Below are 17135 nucleotides of genomic sequence, written 5' to 3' on the forward strand. Positions count from 1 at the left end.
CAGATCCCACAGAGATAATCACTCCTTTGCTGTTTTGCTCCATAATGACAACACGCTGGCTGATCCAAGCATGGCCATGTTCTGGAGTACACAGTAGCTGCACGCTTTAGACAGCAGACACTCTTAAGTACTTCCAGGTGTAAGGAGGAGCATGAAGTGTGATTTCTGCACTGGCGTCCGAATGGGGTCTTCAAGGTGTCTGGAGGTCATGTACAAACGCAGATGCGTCCTGCAAAAGTGGTGCAGGACCTTTGTTTCTTTTCCCCACTGGGAGATATGGGCACACACACCTTAACACCTGCTGTGCCTAGGAATTGTACACAGGGACCAGCAAGGAGGGGTAATGAGGAGACTTTTTTGTGACCATCTTCACAGTTTAAGGGAGGCCGCATCCAGTGGAGAGCAGCCGAGCTGCACACAGGTTGGTCAGGCTGGGGAGAGGGCTGATTTGGCTCTGGATCACAGGACTGAATATTAAAATATTAAAATGAAAAAACAGGGCCGTCAGATCCCAAAGACACTTTCATACATACAGTAGTATTTGTATTCTTGTATACCACCCATGCAGCGGTTTGTCACAAGAAGGAAAATGTGTAATTCCCAAGGCTTGCTGTGTAATTCCCAGCAAGGTGAGGCGGCCTGTACTGTAAGTCCAGCATTTCTGAAGGAGCTCCTGGAATGCAGCTGGGATATGGTACTTCAAAACCTTCTCAGTTACTCCAGGCTCTGTTGAAGCTTAGCTTTGAAAAGTTATTTTTCTGTGTTCTCTGTGCCCGTGTTCCCAGTAGTCCCGTCAAGCACGCGAGGCCGAGACCTGCAGGGGCAGCAGACGGAGCTGTGCCCCCGAGTGCCAGGCTCTCCCCGACGCCCCGCGCGGACCCTGCGGCTGTGATGCGCTGAGAAGATGTCGGACAGCGCCAGCAGCGTGGCCGAGGCCCAGCCCCTGAAGGCGGAGGAGAGGGAGGGCCCGCCAGCCCCCCAGAAGAAGCAGGGGGGCTGCCGGGCCGGCTCGGGCCTCTCGCGCCTGTCCCACTGGCGCACGGCTGCCTTCTTCCTCTCGCTCTTCCTCTGCCTCGCCATCGTCTTCGCCTTCTCCTTCATCATCCCCTGCCCCGTGCGGGCCGTCTCACTGCGGACCTGGAACAGGACCTTCGCCGACGCTGGTGAGCCGCGAGGACAGTGTGCGGATCGCGTGTGCGGATCGCGTGTGCGGATCGCGTGTGCGTGTACGGATCGCGTGTGCGTGTACGGATCGCGTGTGCGGATCGCTGCTGCTCCAGCAGTGGATTCTGCTGGTTGGCATTCTGTGTTGAAAGTGTGCTTGTCCACGTCTGTTGTCTCACTCCTGGTCGTGCATCCCTCAGGTTTCACAGGGGTGTTTAACTGTATATTAAAGATCAAGTGAGCCTAATTGCCTAATTAGGCCACCGATTGGTTCAGTGAGGTCAACATGGCCTGCTGGGACTGAAAGGCTACTCACTGTCGCTCTCCAGAACTGAGCTTAGGTGCTGGTGATTTATGAGAGCCACAGTCTGCTCATGTCATCTTGAGTAGCTTTCTGTGCAAAAGGGGCTTCTTTGTGTTGTTCTCTGTCTGAAACGCATCTTTTTTTTTATCCTTAAACAGGAGCGTACAACTTTCTGGCAATAATGGACGTCAACAGAGACAAAGTTATGGACGTGGTTTTTGCCTACAAGGACTCGACTGGCAGCCTGAATACAACGTGCAGCGATAAGAGTAAGAGAAAAAAAAAACCTTTTCTCTCTCTCTCTGTGAATGTACAACGCAAAACGGGTTGTTTAGATTGGAGCGCTTGCTTGGAATCAGACAGGTCATTTCCGATGTGAGAATGAAGCGAGAGAGGACGCGCAGCCGCTGTGTTTGCAGTCGAATTGTTTAGAACTCTAGTCAATAGAATTGTTCCCACAGCAGTAGACTCCCCGGGGGCCTCCCAGTGCATCAGCAATGTCAGTAAACAGGTGTGTCTGTCTCTGGGCAAAAAAAAAGCACAGTTAAAAATCAGAAAATCAGTAAGCTGTCTTGCCCCCTTTACAAAGTCAGCAGTCATCTGATTCTCCAAGGGATTCCCAGCCGTGGGCATAGAGTATCCCTGTGCCTTCCCTATGCACTGCGAGACCCCAGAATGGAGAGGGCCTGGGTTACTCCAAGCCCAGTACTGTGAGACCCTGTCCTAGAGCCTGGCTCACCCATGAACTCTTTCACTGGCGTATGTACAGTCCATAAGCCACACCACACCAATGCCAGGTGTGGAACAGGAGATGTGGGAAATATCAGTTTCCTCATTTCGCCTCCAAGCTAGCGCCTTCAGCAGGGCGATCGCTAGCCGTGTCAGCTGAGCGGGCGCATCGCGGCTACCGATGTGCCCGCTGCCGGACCGCGCGCTGTCCCTGATCTGTGTTCTGACCACTGCTCCCCTGGTCCTTGTGTGTGTGTGTGTGTGTGTGTGTTGCAGATCTGTCCTCCCCTTGCGTGGTCTTGGCCGCGGCGTCGGGGACAAACGGCAGCCCGCTGTGGGAGCGCCCCCTGGAGGCGGAGCTGCGCTGGGCGCAGTGTGGCGTGGAGGGGCTGGGGGGGCCGGACACGGCAGGCTGCCTGGTTTCGCACTCCAGCTTCCTGACGGCCGTCGACCAGCACCGAGGTAGGGCGCCTGGGCTGCGCTGAGGTCCGCACGGGCAAGGGGGTTCCTCAGTCAGACATTGGACAGCGATGACTTCTCAGTGTAAAAGATTCCTTTTATTTTTCTGGATCGGCTGCTGTCCCTTTCAGCGTAATGTGAGCAGACTGAAACCACACAACCTGCTGATTATGTGATTATTTTGCTTTTAACTCGCTGATCTCGCCTCCTGTGCCCTTCGCGACGCCAGCGGTTCTGTCATTTCCGTCCCGCGGCACGGCGGTCCTGCGCAGCCTTCAACGTGCCCCCGAATGTTTACGCCCGTGCGCCGTTTTCAGCGGGGGGGGTTCACATCATGTTCAAAAGGGTCATAATTTCAGACGCGTCTTTACGCAAAGAGTCCGTGGGGGAGTGTGGAACAAGCTGCCCAGCCAGGTGGTTGAAGTTTCCTCTGGATCCATTTGAGAATCAGCCGTCCGTCGAAGTCGCGAATTAATCCCAGGATCTCAGTGGGAAGGGATCTCCCACTGTGCGCCACTAGAGGTCCCTCTAGCTGTCCCCTCTCTGGCTAATTCCAAGAGAGAAGGTGTATCGGCACCACAACTGCGAGTGGCTACACATGGGCTCTCTACCTCAGCCAGAGGGGCCGAACCTCCGCCGGTGAAAAGGCAGCCAGAACTCCACACTGTTACACTGCCACACAGGCCAGAGGGGCCCCTCGCTTGTAACCTTCGTTTGTGTTCCTAATAAAACCGATGTGTGGGGAGCTCACTGTCCATCGGCATCCGTCTGATCTGTGAGAATAAAGTCAGGAGGACAGACGAGAAGCCTTCCCCTGGCAGCTGTTCCCAGCAGTCTGCAGGGCGCTGAGTGTGCAGGCAGCAGCTCTGGGGCTCAGGGGGGGCCGCGTGAGGAGCAGTGAGCTGCAGGGCAGTGCTGGGGGGGGGACGTGTGGGAGGACGTCGCTGTGTGATGCTGTGTGTTTCTGCTCTCAAGGACAGGTGTTGTGGACCGTGCCCGGGCCTCCAGGGCTGGACCTCCAGCTCCCGGTTCTGACTGCTCCGGACCTGGATGGGGACGCGGTGCAGGACGTGGTCCTGATCGGAGTGACCCAGAACATGGTAATGAAATCGAAGAGAGGCAGGGGATTGGCGAGGGCCAGGAATGAGAGACCAGCAGCTGCTCGGTCCCTCCCTCCTGTTGCTGAAAAGAACCGCGTGGTACCAATAGTGACAAGATTAGCATCCATAGAACAACCGGGCCGGGTCGACACTGTGATAACGTGATCGGTTCTGTTTGCTCAGGGATCGGATGCCCCAGCCAGGGTCTGCAGGTGTCCAATTCAACTGAGCTCTCAGTCATCCGACTCTTCTTCCCCAATGGAACCTGTTAAATTGATTTTGGTCCTGTGGTGTTGGACCTGCGGATTCTTGCAGTTAGTGTAAAATCTCCAGCCGTGTCACAGGTGAAAGCAAGAGTGGTTGTCCCTGCGGTAGCAGAGACGACAGCTGGGGCAACTTGAGTGAGATACTGGGGCTCATGGGGCCCCTGTGAGCAGGGCTGGGGTGTCCTGCCTGAATTGGGCTGACCAGGAGCACGAGTGAAGCCTGGGCACCTCTTGGGGGCGGAGCGATCGTGCTCTGCCCTGTGTGCTGTGTGTTCGGTCTCCAGCTGCCGAGACCTTCTCCTGATTCTCCCTTTCCTTTCCGTGCCCCCGCAGACGAAGGCCATCATTCTGTCGGGTAAAACGGGCAGCGGGATGGGCGCGGAGGTGGTCCTGGAACAGGAAGCAGTATCGGGACACCTCCTACACACGACCGAACGGGGCGCCCCCTACGTGCTTCTCCAGACCGGTGAGCACCCTACTGCGGGGCTGGACTAGTGGCACGGTCACGAGGATCTTGTCACGCCAGCCTTCCTGTTCTCAGACTGAAAAATAAAGCATACCTCGTGTCCGATGATTAGATAAACCACAACCTGGCAGGTATTGATTTAAGGAACAAACACCTTTTGTTTAGGGTTTTTGTATGTGTGTAATTTGTCACCTGTTTCACCCCCTGCTAAAGCTTAGTAGAAAAAAAAAGCTTTGCTTGTGGTGATCAGTTAAAGAATAACCGAGTTATCACAGGCAAGGTGAGTTCTCTCGGCACGACTCCGTGATGATTTCTGACCTTATCGCACGACTGCTTGCTGCCCCGCTCCCTGTGCTGTGTGATAGGATCTGGGGTGCAGGGGTACGCGCTGAGGACCATCGCCGCCCAGGCGGAGGAGGGCAGCGAGACGAGGCTGAAGACGGACTCGCAGTGGGAGGCCAAGGCCGGCCCAGGGGGGCTTGTGCCCGTGGACAGGTGAGGTGTCAGCCAGCGCCGAGGCAGGCTTTCTCCATGATGCTATTTTCCTTTGTGTAGCGGCGTGAAAGGGGCACAGGGAAGGCCGTCTTTGCCCTGATTTATCTGTGTTCCAGTTCCTTTGCCTGCAAAACCTAATACCGTTGTGTGCCTGCATGAAGCCACTGCTTCGTCTTAGATGAAAGAAAGAGAGCAGCAGGATCAAAGCGGACATGACTGCATTGATCTGGGGCGCGGTGATTTGAGAATGCAGTCACTGAAGTGCGAACCTGTGTCGGAGCTCGTCTCCCGCACCCGTTCTGGGGGAGGGGAAATTTCGGAGGCCTCCCCGTACACTGAGCAGCCATTAACGGGCGAAGTGCTGGGTGGCGGATGCATGCTGCTCTATGCATCCTGCTGAGCGGCTCGACACCGCCCCCCTGCAGGTCCAGCTCGGTGCGCTACCTCACGAAGGCGGCGCAGAGGAGTGGGGTCCCGCACTTGCTGGTGGTCACCGCGGAGCAGACCAGGATGATCCACGGGCAGAGCCTGGAGACGCAGTGGACGGTCAACGCCAGCGGCGTGCTGAGGTAGGCGCAGCGCGTGGAACCGGGGAGCCCCTGCTGTTTCGCCCCACCCTCTGCCATGCCTGCGCTGGTGCAGCGCTGCACCCAAGCCACAAAGAGGGACACTGGAGCGCCAGGAACGCCCTTTGCCCTCGGGCGGAGAATATCGGCACTGCACCACCCGCTTGGAGGCCAGGGAGCAAGCCTACCTCGCAGGGAGCTGTTAGTGACACAAGCCTGGCATGTCGGGGCACTGTGGTGTGGTGTGGGGCTTCACTGTGGGCAGCACTGTGGAGCACTGGTCGGGGTCCTGGACTCATAACTGGAGGGTTGTGGGCTCGGCTCCCAGGTGAGACACTGCTGTTGTACCCCTGAGCAAGAATGTGAACCTGAACTGCTCTAGTAAAATACACAGCTGTGTAAACGCATGGATGGGTAATCCTCTTTATAGGTTACTCAGCCAAACACTGTAGGTGGGTAATTAGTAACTAGAAAGTCCGTCCAGCTGGGCACCGTGCTGGGGCTTGGCCACATCGCCTCTGTGAGGGAGTCTCGCATTCATCAGAACAAATTTTCCGCGTCTGCTCCTCCGGATTTCCAGTCTACACATTCCTTTTCTTTTCCTACGTTTCCTTTTTCTAGTGAACCGTCTTTTGGATACTTCAGCCGTGACAGCAGGGATGAGACCCCTGATGTGGTGATTGAAGCGGACGTTGGCCACGGCATGAAGAAGGTCAGTGCCCTGAGACGGAACGAAAGGCGAGGCGATATTGCAAGTCATGCTGAACAGACGTGAATCCGACGGCGCAGGCAGGGCACCTCTTTCGACATCTGCTGGCGAGCTGTGGTATTGCAATCCCTTCCCCCAAACCCCCCCCAGCGCTGCTGGCCTCACCACGGGCCTGTCTCCACCCCTGCCTGTTAAAAATATCCACGCCCGGGCCCTCTGGCGATTTCTGTGGCATGTGATTCTCTGCCAGCTTTTTTTTTCCCATAAAAGGGATTTTTTTGTTGTCGTTATTTGAACCCTTTTTTTTTTGGTCGTCGTGAGAGGTTATTTTTGTCATAACAAACACACTTATATGAGAAGCGAAACGGGAGCCAGTGCGATGAGCTTTCAGATCGTGGGAGGTCTAAAAAGCTTGGAGAAGACACGACAAAGAGACACCTTGTGAGCCAGGTGTGGATTGTGTAGCTGCGGTGTCTTCCGGAAGGACCCGTGTGCCTTGTGCTCGGGCTGCACGCTGGACCCTCAGTCTGACCAGGGCATTGCTGCTGGGCGTGTTCCTGTGTTCCAGGTCCTGATCCTGGATGGGAGTTCAGGGGCCGTGCTGTGGGAAGAGACGATGGTTCACCGGGCCGGCAGCCCCAGACCAGCCTCCGTCAACACGCTCAGCTACAACTCGGTGTTCGTGTTCTGGGGAGCCGCGGCCAGGGGGAACGGCACCTCTGTGAGTACAGCAGCCTGGGCGAGGTGCCCGCCCTGCAGGGGGCAGTACAAACTGACCACTTCCACCTATATAAGAGAGGCTGCCGACAAGAGGAGGCCGTCTTGGAAGAGGTGTTAGTGGGGCCAGCAGGGGGCGCTCACCCTGCGGTCCATGTGGGTCCTAATGCCCCAGTATAGTGACGGGGACACTATACTGTAAACAGGCGCCGTCCTTCGGATGAGACGTAAAACCGAGGTGCTGACTCTCTGTGGTCATTAAAAATCCCAGGGCGTTTCTCGAAAAGAGTAGGGGTGTAACCCCGGCGTCCTGGCCAAATTTCCCGTTGGCCCTTACCAATCATGGCCTCCTAATACTCCCCCTCTATGAACTGGCTTCATCACTCTGCTCTCCTTCCCACTGATAGCTGATGTGTGGGGAGCGTTCTGGCGCACTATGGCTGCCGTCGCACCATCCAGGTGGGGCTGCACATTGGTGGTGGTGGAGGGGAGTCCCCATTACCTGTAAAGTGCTTTGAGTGGAGTGTCCAGAAAAGCGCTATATAAGTGGAAGCAATTAATAATAATAATAATAATTAATAATAATCATATCTTTAAGCCCACCCGCAAGCTCACCCGGATTCTGCTAGGTGGGCCGAGATGAGTCTTAAAAACAAGCCTGTGTGTGAAGGAAGTGGTGGAGAGGGCTTCAGCAGCATGCCAGACGCCTTGTCCCAGACGCCAGCCGCCCTGTGTGTAGAACAGTCGTGTCCTGATCGGAGCAGCTTCCCAGAGGAAGTGTGTCGGCTCCGGCACCCCAGCTGGGTGACTTGTGCCGAGGTCAGGTCAGGGGGCCGTAGGGTCTCATGGCTCTAAGATCCCTTTCCCAGAATCTGCTTCCGGTGCGGAACCTAGTTTGCTCGTTCGCTTTCTGGAAGGGAGCCCCGCCCACAGGGAGCTCATTCTCCGCAGGTGGGCGTGTCCTCTCTCGCGTCCCGGAACGCGACAGCCTCCTTCTTCGGCCCTTGTCTCTCTCTCTCTCTCTCATTCTCACGTGTCACGCTGTGCTCCGTTTCTTTCATCCGACAGGCATCCCCGAAGGAACGCTTCATGTACATGCTACACCCTTCCCAGCCCGACGCGCTCCTGGAGAAGAGCAGCACCCCCGACCCCATCGCGGCCTTCAAGGGTAGGTGTGGCTCCTGGGCCTCTCTCCGCGGTCCGCCTGGCAGCCGCAGATCCGGGCTCCGATCGCGAGGTTTCCCACACACACCCAGCACGTTCATTTAAAAAAAAGAGGCCGGATGGCAGGAATAAGTGTTCCGGAGTATCAAAACATTAGTCGGAGACCAAGGCCAGAGAAACTGGAGAATTACTGAATGCGTGCCTTATCACCCTGGGAAACGTTGCCTGACCCGTATATAAGCTGCTGAAAGACCCATTCAGTACTTCTCTCCTGCAGTGGCTCCTGTGGGTTGTAAACCTGTTAGGTATGAAGACAGCTGGAGGGTGAAAGCCAGCGGAGCTGCCTTTGAGCCAGCTGCTGATAATCAATCCAGATTCGTTCCGTATTCCGATTGTCCCGAGAGTCATCCTTTCACAGCACGTCTACATGTAGTCCCAGAGGTCGCTGCATTTCTGAGTGGCACTGTCTTAACCAATCCTAGACAGCCTTTAGTCTCCTGTCCCCCATTCATCTGCAGTCCTCAGAATACGCACGATACTGAATTCCACTGCCAGTTTGTTTCCTGCGATGGCACGGGCAGGACGTGCCCTGGGTGCCCTGTGAAACTCCCAGACAAAACCGCTTTCCTCACCCGCGATCCCTGGCTCGTTTCAGCGGCGCTGTTCGAGAAGGGCCGGCACGCCTGCCTGGTGCTGCTGACGGGGCCGGAGGGGCAGGGCGCGGCGGGCGAGGTGACGCTGGCCAAGCGCAAGCTGAAGGACGACGTCCCGGAGAGCCGGGTGCTGTGGCTCCGCGGGGGCGGCGGTCCCAGCAGAGACCAGGAAGTCCGGGATTTCTTCAACAACCTGCGCTTCAAGCAAGACCACTGATGAGGAGCGCGGGCCCCCCCAACGCCCATCGCTACCGGGGCCGTCCGAAACACGCCGACGGCCCCCACCGGGGCCAAGCGCAGGTCCCGGGACTTCCCAGCGTCCCCCGATCACAGAGGGCGATGATGTTCAGCTGCCGGGAGCGGCTTTCAATTAACGCTGATTCTTCCTGTCTTCTAGCGAGCTGCAGACGTTTTAAAAGCTGCACGAGCTACTGTGCGTTTTTTTCTTGATGCTGTGTTGTGGACAGGGCGGGGGGCCATCTTGGATCTAAATGGCACAACCGCTGACGGCTGCCGCAAGTCCAGACCTCTGCGGTGGGCTGCGGTGTTGGGAAGTGTGGATATTCTATCCGAGGTGTTGGAAAGGAAACTTTGTAGGAGAAGCATTTGGTGGGGGGAAAAACTAATACCAAAGAAAATTTACCAGCAGAACGAGTTAATCCACTGATTTGCAGATCGGTTGGAGTCTTTTTTTTTTTCAGAACCACAAAGGACTTTTCATCATTTCCTTGGCAATCCTTTTACCTTCACGTTTTTTTTTCCTCTTGAATTTGGATCAAAAAGCTGCTGCGTTGTTTCTAGAGGGAGAGAAATATTCTGCAGTGCTGTTTTCTTGTTGTGTGAGTGTGCTTTGATTGGAGGGGTTTTGTGTGTATGGGCGTGTTGTCTTGGTTTGGCAGATGTACAACCCAGAAACTTGGCGAGGGGATGCAAGGAGCGCTTGGGGTCGCTCTCGGCATGTCTCCTTGAGTCCTGATTCTCCACCCCTGTACCCTGTCAACCAGTCTCTTTCAGACCTGCGTCACTCCAACAGGAATAATCCCAGTGTGGGCCACAGGACATATTGAATGCTATACCCTGCTTATGATGTAGTCAGTCTAACTGTGATTTGTATGGCTGTCTGTACATTAATACAGTACAAAGCTATGAAAATGAAGCAATCTATAAATATTATCTTTGTGCAATACCAAAAAGCTATCAAACAATAAGGATGATGCACAAACTAGCAAAGCCCCCAGCAGATGGGGAATGTGTACTTTTGAAGAAGCAGCGATGGCCTCACAGCAGGTTTTAACTGCATTCCAGAACTGGTTTAGAGAGTACTAGTATGTAAATCCATCTTTAGTCTTTACGGTGTCCTGCTGGCCTCGGACTGTTCCCTGAGCACGGTTCCACTGCATGGCTGTTTGCTGTTATTTATTTTGACATGATGGTTCTGTAAAAGTTTAGAATTTGTTGTAGTCAAGCTGTTGTTTGCTTGATTCAATGAGCAATATAAATACAGCTTTTCAGAGCTGGATTGCTTTAAAATGTATTTAGTTTGCTTCTGAAAATGTCAATATATTGAGTTTCAAAAATGTAGTGGTGTGTAGACTCTGAAAGAGACCAGATGGGGGAATTATATACTGTAAAATTCTTTTTCTGTTTTTTGTTTCCCCCTCTGAAATTGAGAGAAATATTTGTTCTAATAAATTTGAAAAGGGCTTTTTAAAGAGGTGCATTTGCAGTATGTGGCTTGGATGTTATTTCTTTTGTCCTGATGCTTAAAGGTTTTTGTCTAAATATCTAAACTGCACGGTTTCCGGGCCCATCCAGGACTCAGGGGCAGGGTGAATGGTGATGTCTGACCAGCGAACATCAACACTTGGAAGAGTGATTTGTTTTGTACTGTACATCCACCCATTTTCTAACCACTTCTTCCAATTCAGGGTCGAGCAGGCAGTAAGTACAAGGCAGGGTACGCCCTGGATGGGATGCCAGTCCATCAACGGGCACACACAGACATGCTCACCTGAAGGGCCAGTTTTCCCAGATGCCAGTTAACCTACCAGAAAGATTTTGGACCCCCAACCCCATGCAGATAGTACCCCAGGTCTGGAAATGAACCCAGTGCTGCAAGGCAGCACTACTGACCACTGGACCAGTCTTGTACTGTACAGTGCTTTAAAAACAATGCATCTCCGATCTATACATCTGGCACAGGACACTGAATAGGAGAACACTGCATTCTGGAATTCCATTATCCACTCTTTTTCTCCCTCTGCAAATTATCCCAATCTGTAAGGCATTATATTAAAAATTCATAATACTAGAGACCCTTGAGGGCAGCATTTTGAACATAAAACCAATCGATTGATTTTCAGTAAGTAGAATACTGGAGATAACTGTTGGAATTCAGACAGCCAGTTATTCTCAGCATTTACACTGACCTGGTTCTCGGAACATTTTGTCGTACCTACGAAGTCGGACTCTTTGGTTGCTACAGCTGATGAGCTCTTTAGCGACACGGAATTGAGCTTCAGTACTGTGTAGGAATCCGACACGGTACCGATCAGTGGTTCTTCTGCTGTGCCTTGAATCAAAGGCGATAATTCAGGTTGCATATTGAACTTATTTCCTTAGTTATTTGTACTTATATGTAAAGGCTTTGCAGGGTGTTTAAATACAGGTGAATGTTTTTATGAATTTTGAAATAAATCTTAATTTAAGACTTACTGCTTCTATTTTTTTTTCTTCTCATTTGACATTTTTTTAATTGGTTAATATATTTTTTTTTTAGTGCAACACTTGCATTGTATATTTAATCTTCATATGCAGTATATAACTCCTTTTGATCCTGAGCAAGTCACCCCAAGTTCCTTTACAACCCAGTATAACACGGTTAAGGAGGCAGGAGGCACTCAGTTCTAGAGCAGGGCGATCAGGAACCTGCTTGAGAGTCTTGTGTGACTCCTCCTCATGTACAGCACAGACCAGCAGACAGATCAATCATGTTGTAATAAAGGATAAGACAGACAGGGGTTTTGGTACACAATGATCTTGCAAAGTGTTTTGAGACGGGAGCTGTATCCTGTTAGAGCTGAAATGAGAAGGTGGGTACTTGTCAATTGTACACAGAAGTTCAGACAATAATCAATACAGGATCAATTGCAAAAGGATGAATACAGCCTTTAGTAAACGTGTAGAACAAGAGAGAGTTAAAACTGGTCAGGGCCTGAAAGTTACAGCTGGAAAGTGACAGATCTCTGATCCAGATAGATCAATGGACACACGTGTGACAGGCAGGGACACGTTTCTGCAGGAACGTGTGCAATAGGTTTTGACAAAACGTTCTGGACTGTGGCAGCAAAACACAGTTAACAGAATAGTGGCTGAAAGACCTGCACTTAAACTGCTGTGGAAAACACGTTTTTTTCCAGCTGCAGAGCAAGTGTGTCAGAACCAGCAGGTTATTGAGGAAGAATTAAAACTGATCTATATGACATCTACGATGAGAACTTGATGTCAGTCAGTACATTCAAAGCTGGTGAGAATGTCTGTCTGAGACTGGAGTCGGTTGTGTCACTGAGGCTCAGGGCCAGGAGCTGGACTGGATACAGATGGGAATACAATGGAATACGGCTGGAACCTGAAAAGGGCTCCATTGAAACAGCTCTTCATAGACACGTGTAGCAATGTCTCCGCCTGGCGGCCACACTGTGAAATGTCACCGTGAAAACTTGCTTTTGGCATTGCTGCTAGAACTTTACAAACTAAGCTAATTTAGAGGCTCTTAAATTGTTTAATCTTTCGTCATTCAAATAATTACCCTAGAATGTGTGTATGAGATGAATATATGGTAACGTTAAAGACGCTAGTCTTTAGGAGTTTTTCTTGTAAAAAAGTGATTAATATATTTAGGAATCAAAACTGTTATTATTGTTAGCTTTGAATACGTCGATTCCGGAAAAATGTTTGGATATTAAAGTAAAAACGTAAGAAAGCCCGCACGTTAGTGAAATCTTTAGAAACAAAATGAAGCCTATTGATCAAACTACAGTAGGAGGTAACAATTCCGATCAATGTCCGCCAGGCGGCGGTGGTGATACACGAGTCTATGGAGGGCTGGGTTACGGTGCATAAGTGAGGGTCTTGTGTGATGTTAAACACCCAGATCATGTGACTGGGGTCTAAACCCTCTTGTTTATGAATGGGAGGATCCAGAGCCAATCAGATCACTGGGATTGAGTCCAGCGACGTCACGAATGATAATAAACGTTCCAATTTATAGAAGAGTGGGAATTTTAGTTTTGTTGTTGTTCCTCTGCTCCTAAAAACAGAGGGATTTTTAGGAGCAGAGGAACAACAATCGTTGGCATCTTTCATTGTTAAAAATCCGAGGAGGCCGTTTCTCCTGTAGCTGCAAAATGCTGTTTTGTCTCGTACTTGGTCCAACTGGACACGTGAAATCACGGAGGTATTGTACGTTACACGCGTTGCTGTGGAAAATGTAATTCTCCGTTTCAGACACGTCCTGTCTCAATAATCGGGAGCTTTCGTGCAGAAGAAGAAGATGATGATGAAGATGTTAGAAAACGCTGGACCGGTTGCGTTTATTCCACAGCCGAAACGTTGTGTTTCTTTTCCTCAGTTTTCAGCAGGAATAAACCTCTGCTTGTTCCTCTGATTTTACGAGCACGTTGTACTAGCAGAAATCCATCCCTGACAGTTGCACTGTCTCGCAACTGTGACGTGCCTCTAACCTGGATAAGAGATGCTCATGACCGGTATTCTGCGTGGCCGGCCTGGTGGCTCCGCAGGCTGAACCATCGGACACTTCTAAAGTTCGGAGAGCAGATCGACTCCCGGAGAGTCTTGTGAGTTAAAGTCGAGCCCCGAGCCTCCCCGTCAGTCTGAGACCTAAGCCCCGGGTGAAGCTCTCATGCTGTCGGGGTGAGTTTGTAAAGGGGGCTGTTCTCTACCACGCCGGCCGTTTTGGGGGGCTCCATTTTCGGGGCCTTCCAAAACAGGGAAAAAGGGGGGTTTAGGTCCTTTATAAATGCATAGATCGGAATTAAATTCTAAAAAGCAGCCCCTTATACCACTGTGACACCTGCAGGACAGGTGTGGCACTGGCAGTGAAAGAGAGGTGCAGTCCTAACTAGGAGCGACAGGGGTCTCTCTCCAGCACATTTCTCTTGATTCGATCAACCGGCCACAAGCTAAATGAGTCTGGCGAACAGCTTTGTAGGAGAATGTTACTGTATTCGGTTGTCTGAAAATCCTTAGCCGTTATATACTTTATGTACGATTTGGTGAGTTCACGTTTCTATTTATCTTCAGTACCGTGAGTGTTGAGCCCTTGTAACCGAGTGCACAGCTGTCATTCAGGAGCCGAGCCCGCCTCCAGAGTGACCTTCCTCAGCGGACACGCCCCGTCCACCTGTTCCACAGGTGCGCCCGGCAAGATGGCGGCGGGGCGAGTTTCTGCGGCGTGAGGTGCGTTTGCGTTTTATTTCTAATTTTCTTAATTTAAAATACAAAAACTCAATTTTCACTTTGAGGAAAGTTGGACAAAATGAATTGTTGCAACTTTTGTTAATTTAATTTGTTCCTGTTTAATTTGTGTTTTAGGACGCTGAAATGAGTGTACTGTTTGAGCGTGCTCTCGAAGTTTTAGAAGTCTGCGGTCCCATACTATCTTTCATGTAAGTATGTTTTTATAAGATAAGGTTTGTTTCTTTCAACGAAAAAAGGCTGTAGTTAACTTTCAAACATTTGCTTTTTAAAGTTAGTAGCTGTGAAGTCTCCGCTTGTCGGATTCGGGCTATAATAACGGTTTCCGCTCCGAAATAAAACATTGTGAAGGTTTAATTTAATCATTCGTATGTTTTTTTTATTTCTCCAGGTGAGAAAAACATGTCAAGAACGAACCTCCAGTTATGAAAGCGCTTTTCCAAGGTAAGTTCTATTTCTCCCTTGCACTATACTGTTTGAATTTGTGCAACTCGACCAGCGGGTTTATACTAACTATATAACTTCTGCTCCTTTCCTTGTGCTTTTGTTGAATAGAAATTGAAACTCTAAGGCGCTGCTTCTTTTATTTATCTATTGGGTAAAGATGGATAATACCAACATATTTGCACGATAGTTTTCAATGCGTGGAGTTAACTCGAATATGATAAACCCTATGAGTGGTGCTTGATTTAAATTTAGAAGTAGAATTTCAAAAATGGATCTTCTGTAAGGCTGAGCGTATTTTTTTTAATGGAGTAGTGGGACTGGGTTGTATCTGAGATCCACACTAAAAGTTACCTAGTGGCTTGTTAGAGCATTTTAGCATGTTTGTATATTTCTTTATTGGGGCAGTTTATTAAAGTTAATAGACTTCAGAACTTCAAGTGAATCGATTCTCCAAATCCGATATCTTCTTGACTTGATCCTTTTTCTTTTGCCTTCAGTTCTGCGATTCCTGCTGCTCTGCGCTCCGATTATCTCCCTTCCAGCTCCACTCCAGCAACTCGTCGTGCTTTGGCAGGTTCTTCTTGACAATGTGTGCTTTTCCTTGAATTGTATTTTGATACCGATTTATCTTGTTCTTAACCTGCGTATTTCCTGTAGACTGCTGCTATTGTATTTGCTGTGCATTGTGAAATAAGAACTCTTGATTTCACAGGTGCGCCCGGCAAGATGGCGGCGGGATGAGTTTCTGTGGCGTGAGGTGCGTTTGCGTTTTAATGCTACTTTTCTTATTTTAAATGCAAAAAATAAAATTTTACTTTGAGGAAAGTTAGACAAAAATCTATTGTTGTTGCAACTTTTATTAATTGCATTTGTTTCTGTTGAATTTGTGTTTTAGGACGCCGAAATGAGTGTCCTGTCTGTTTGAGCGTGCTCTCGAAGTTTCAAAAGTCTGCATTCAGCGTTCTTATACTACCTTTCATGTAAGTATTTTTTAAAGACATGGTATCTCTAGCTCTATTTCCTTTAACGAAAAAAGCTGTAATTTATATTCAGTCATTTGCTGTATAAAGTTAGTAACTGTCTCTAATTGTAAGTATCTCCGCCTTTCGGAATCGGGCTATAATATCGCTTTCTGTTCCCGAATGATACACCTTAGAAAAGATTAAATGTACTAATTCGTATGTTTTCTTGTTTCTCCAGTTGACAAAGGGATTTCAAAAACCGGCCTCCAGTTAGAAAGTTTTTTTTCCGAGGTACGTTTTATCCTTATCTTACGCTATACTGTTTATATTTGTGTATTAAAGACGACACGTATTTCACAGCTTTTTAACACCAGAACGGTTTTATACTAACGTTATTACTTCTTTTCGTTTAGTTGTGCTTTTGCTGAATACAAATAGGAAACACTAAATCGCTGGTTCTTTTTTATGGATTCCTTTATTCATAATAGGCTGAACCTACTTTCTAAATATTGGAGTAGTGGGACTGGGATGTATCTGTGATTTCTCATGCTGTTACCTATTGGTTTCTTGTTGAATTTGAGCGTGTTTGTATGTTTTTTCATTGGGTCAGTTTATTAAAAATGTTAAGACTTCAGAACTTCAAGTGAATCGATTCTGCAAATCCGGTATCTTGTTAACTTGATCCTTTTTCTTTTGCCTTCAGTTCTGCGGCTCCTGATCCTCTGCGCTCCGTCGATCTCCTTTCCGAAACACTCCAGCAACTCGGCGTGCTTTGGCAGGTTCTTCATGACAATGTGTGATTTTCCTTGAATTGTATTTTGATACCCGTGGCTTGATCTGTAGTGTACCCTTTGTATACCCATTTATGTTATTGTTAACCTGCATGTTTCCTGTTGACTGCTGCTATTGTATGTGCTGCGGCTCCTGGTTCTCTGTGCTCCGACGATCTCCAGCAATTTATTCTCGACAATGTGTGCTTTTTCTTACATTTGATTGTTACCAGTGGCTTGATCTGTAATGTCCCGATTCAGTGCTGTATTTTATTCTTGACCTGCATGTTTTCTGTTGACTGCCGCTAATGTATTTGCTGTGAATTCTGCAATAAAAACTCATTTAATTGTCTGCCTTGTCCTGTATTTTCGAAGGTGTGAAGTGTTGTCTTGCGCGTGCGCCACGCACCGCAAGGCGACACCCCATCGCACTGACCTGGAAAAGTGCGAGGACGCCCGCCTTTTTAGATAGTCTGGGGGGAGGAGAAGGGAGGATAGCTCTAGCCAAGCCCCCTCACTCCCAGCAGGAGGGGAAGGCAGGCTGGAGATGGCCTCGGCCCGAGAGAGAGGAGGCACCCAGGGCGGACTCAGCCTATCAGTCACAGCTTGCAACTGACAGCTTTCTAAGTCCACACACCGGGAGACCTGCCTCTCTGCAGGGACCAAAG

General features: G+C 49.9%; 1 protein-coding gene and 1 long non-coding RNA gene across 12 annotated transcripts in view; both read left to right on the forward strand.

Annotated features, from left to right (window-relative positions):
* Positions 1 to 11506, forward strand: part of fam234a (family with sequence similarity 234 member A) — a 21219-nt gene extending 9713 nt beyond the window's left edge. For 7 of the 9 annotated variants that reach the window (XM_015360324.2, XM_015360323.2, XM_015360322.2 and 4 more), the window contains 11 exons: positions 786 to 1163; positions 1627 to 1737; positions 2474 to 2659; positions 3632 to 3756; positions 4356 to 4488; positions 4854 to 4983; positions 5409 to 5552; positions 6171 to 6261; positions 6827 to 6979; positions 8044 to 8143; positions 8795 to 11506. In XM_015360324.2, the coding sequence (XP_015215810.2) occupies positions 905 to 1163; positions 1627 to 1737; positions 2474 to 2659; positions 3632 to 3756; positions 4356 to 4488; positions 4854 to 4983; positions 5409 to 5552; positions 6171 to 6261; positions 6827 to 6979; positions 8044 to 8143; positions 8795 to 9009 (1647 nt within the window). In that variant the 5' untranslated portion in view covers positions 786 to 904 and the 3' untranslated portion in view covers positions 9010 to 11506. The remainder of the gene's footprint in view (positions 1 to 785; positions 1164 to 1626; positions 1738 to 2473; positions 2660 to 3631; positions 3757 to 4355; positions 4489 to 4853; positions 4984 to 5408; positions 5553 to 6170; positions 6262 to 6826; positions 6980 to 8043; positions 8144 to 8794) is intronic. The other 2 variants (XM_015360321.2, XM_006637330.3) reach the window with 1 other exon arrangement.
* Positions 11507 to 14120: 2614 nt separating this feature from the next.
* LOC107079002 (uncharacterized) lies at positions 14121 to 16819 on the forward strand. Of its 3 annotated transcripts, none has more exons than XR_011182643.1 (8): positions 14121 to 14270; positions 14406 to 14479; positions 14680 to 14732; positions 15233 to 15324; positions 15448 to 15492; positions 15631 to 15715; positions 15936 to 15988; positions 16401 to 16819. It is a non-coding gene; the product is annotated as an uncharacterized lncRNA (long non-coding RNA). The 3 variants fall into 3 exon arrangements; XR_011182644.1 differs by having other exon boundaries at positions 14122 to 14270; positions 15233 to 15305; XR_011182645.1 differs by lacking the exon at positions 15233 to 15324 and having other exon boundaries at positions 14124 to 14270.
* The last annotated feature ends 316 nt before the right edge of the window (positions 16820 to 17135 follow it).

Source organism: Lepisosteus oculatus, chromosome 19, assembly GCF_040954835.1.
Source record: "Lepisosteus oculatus isolate fLepOcu1 chromosome 19, fLepOcu1.hap2, whole genome shotgun sequence".
NCBI lineage: Eukaryota > Metazoa > Chordata > Actinopteri > Semionotiformes > Lepisosteidae > Lepisosteus > Lepisosteus oculatus.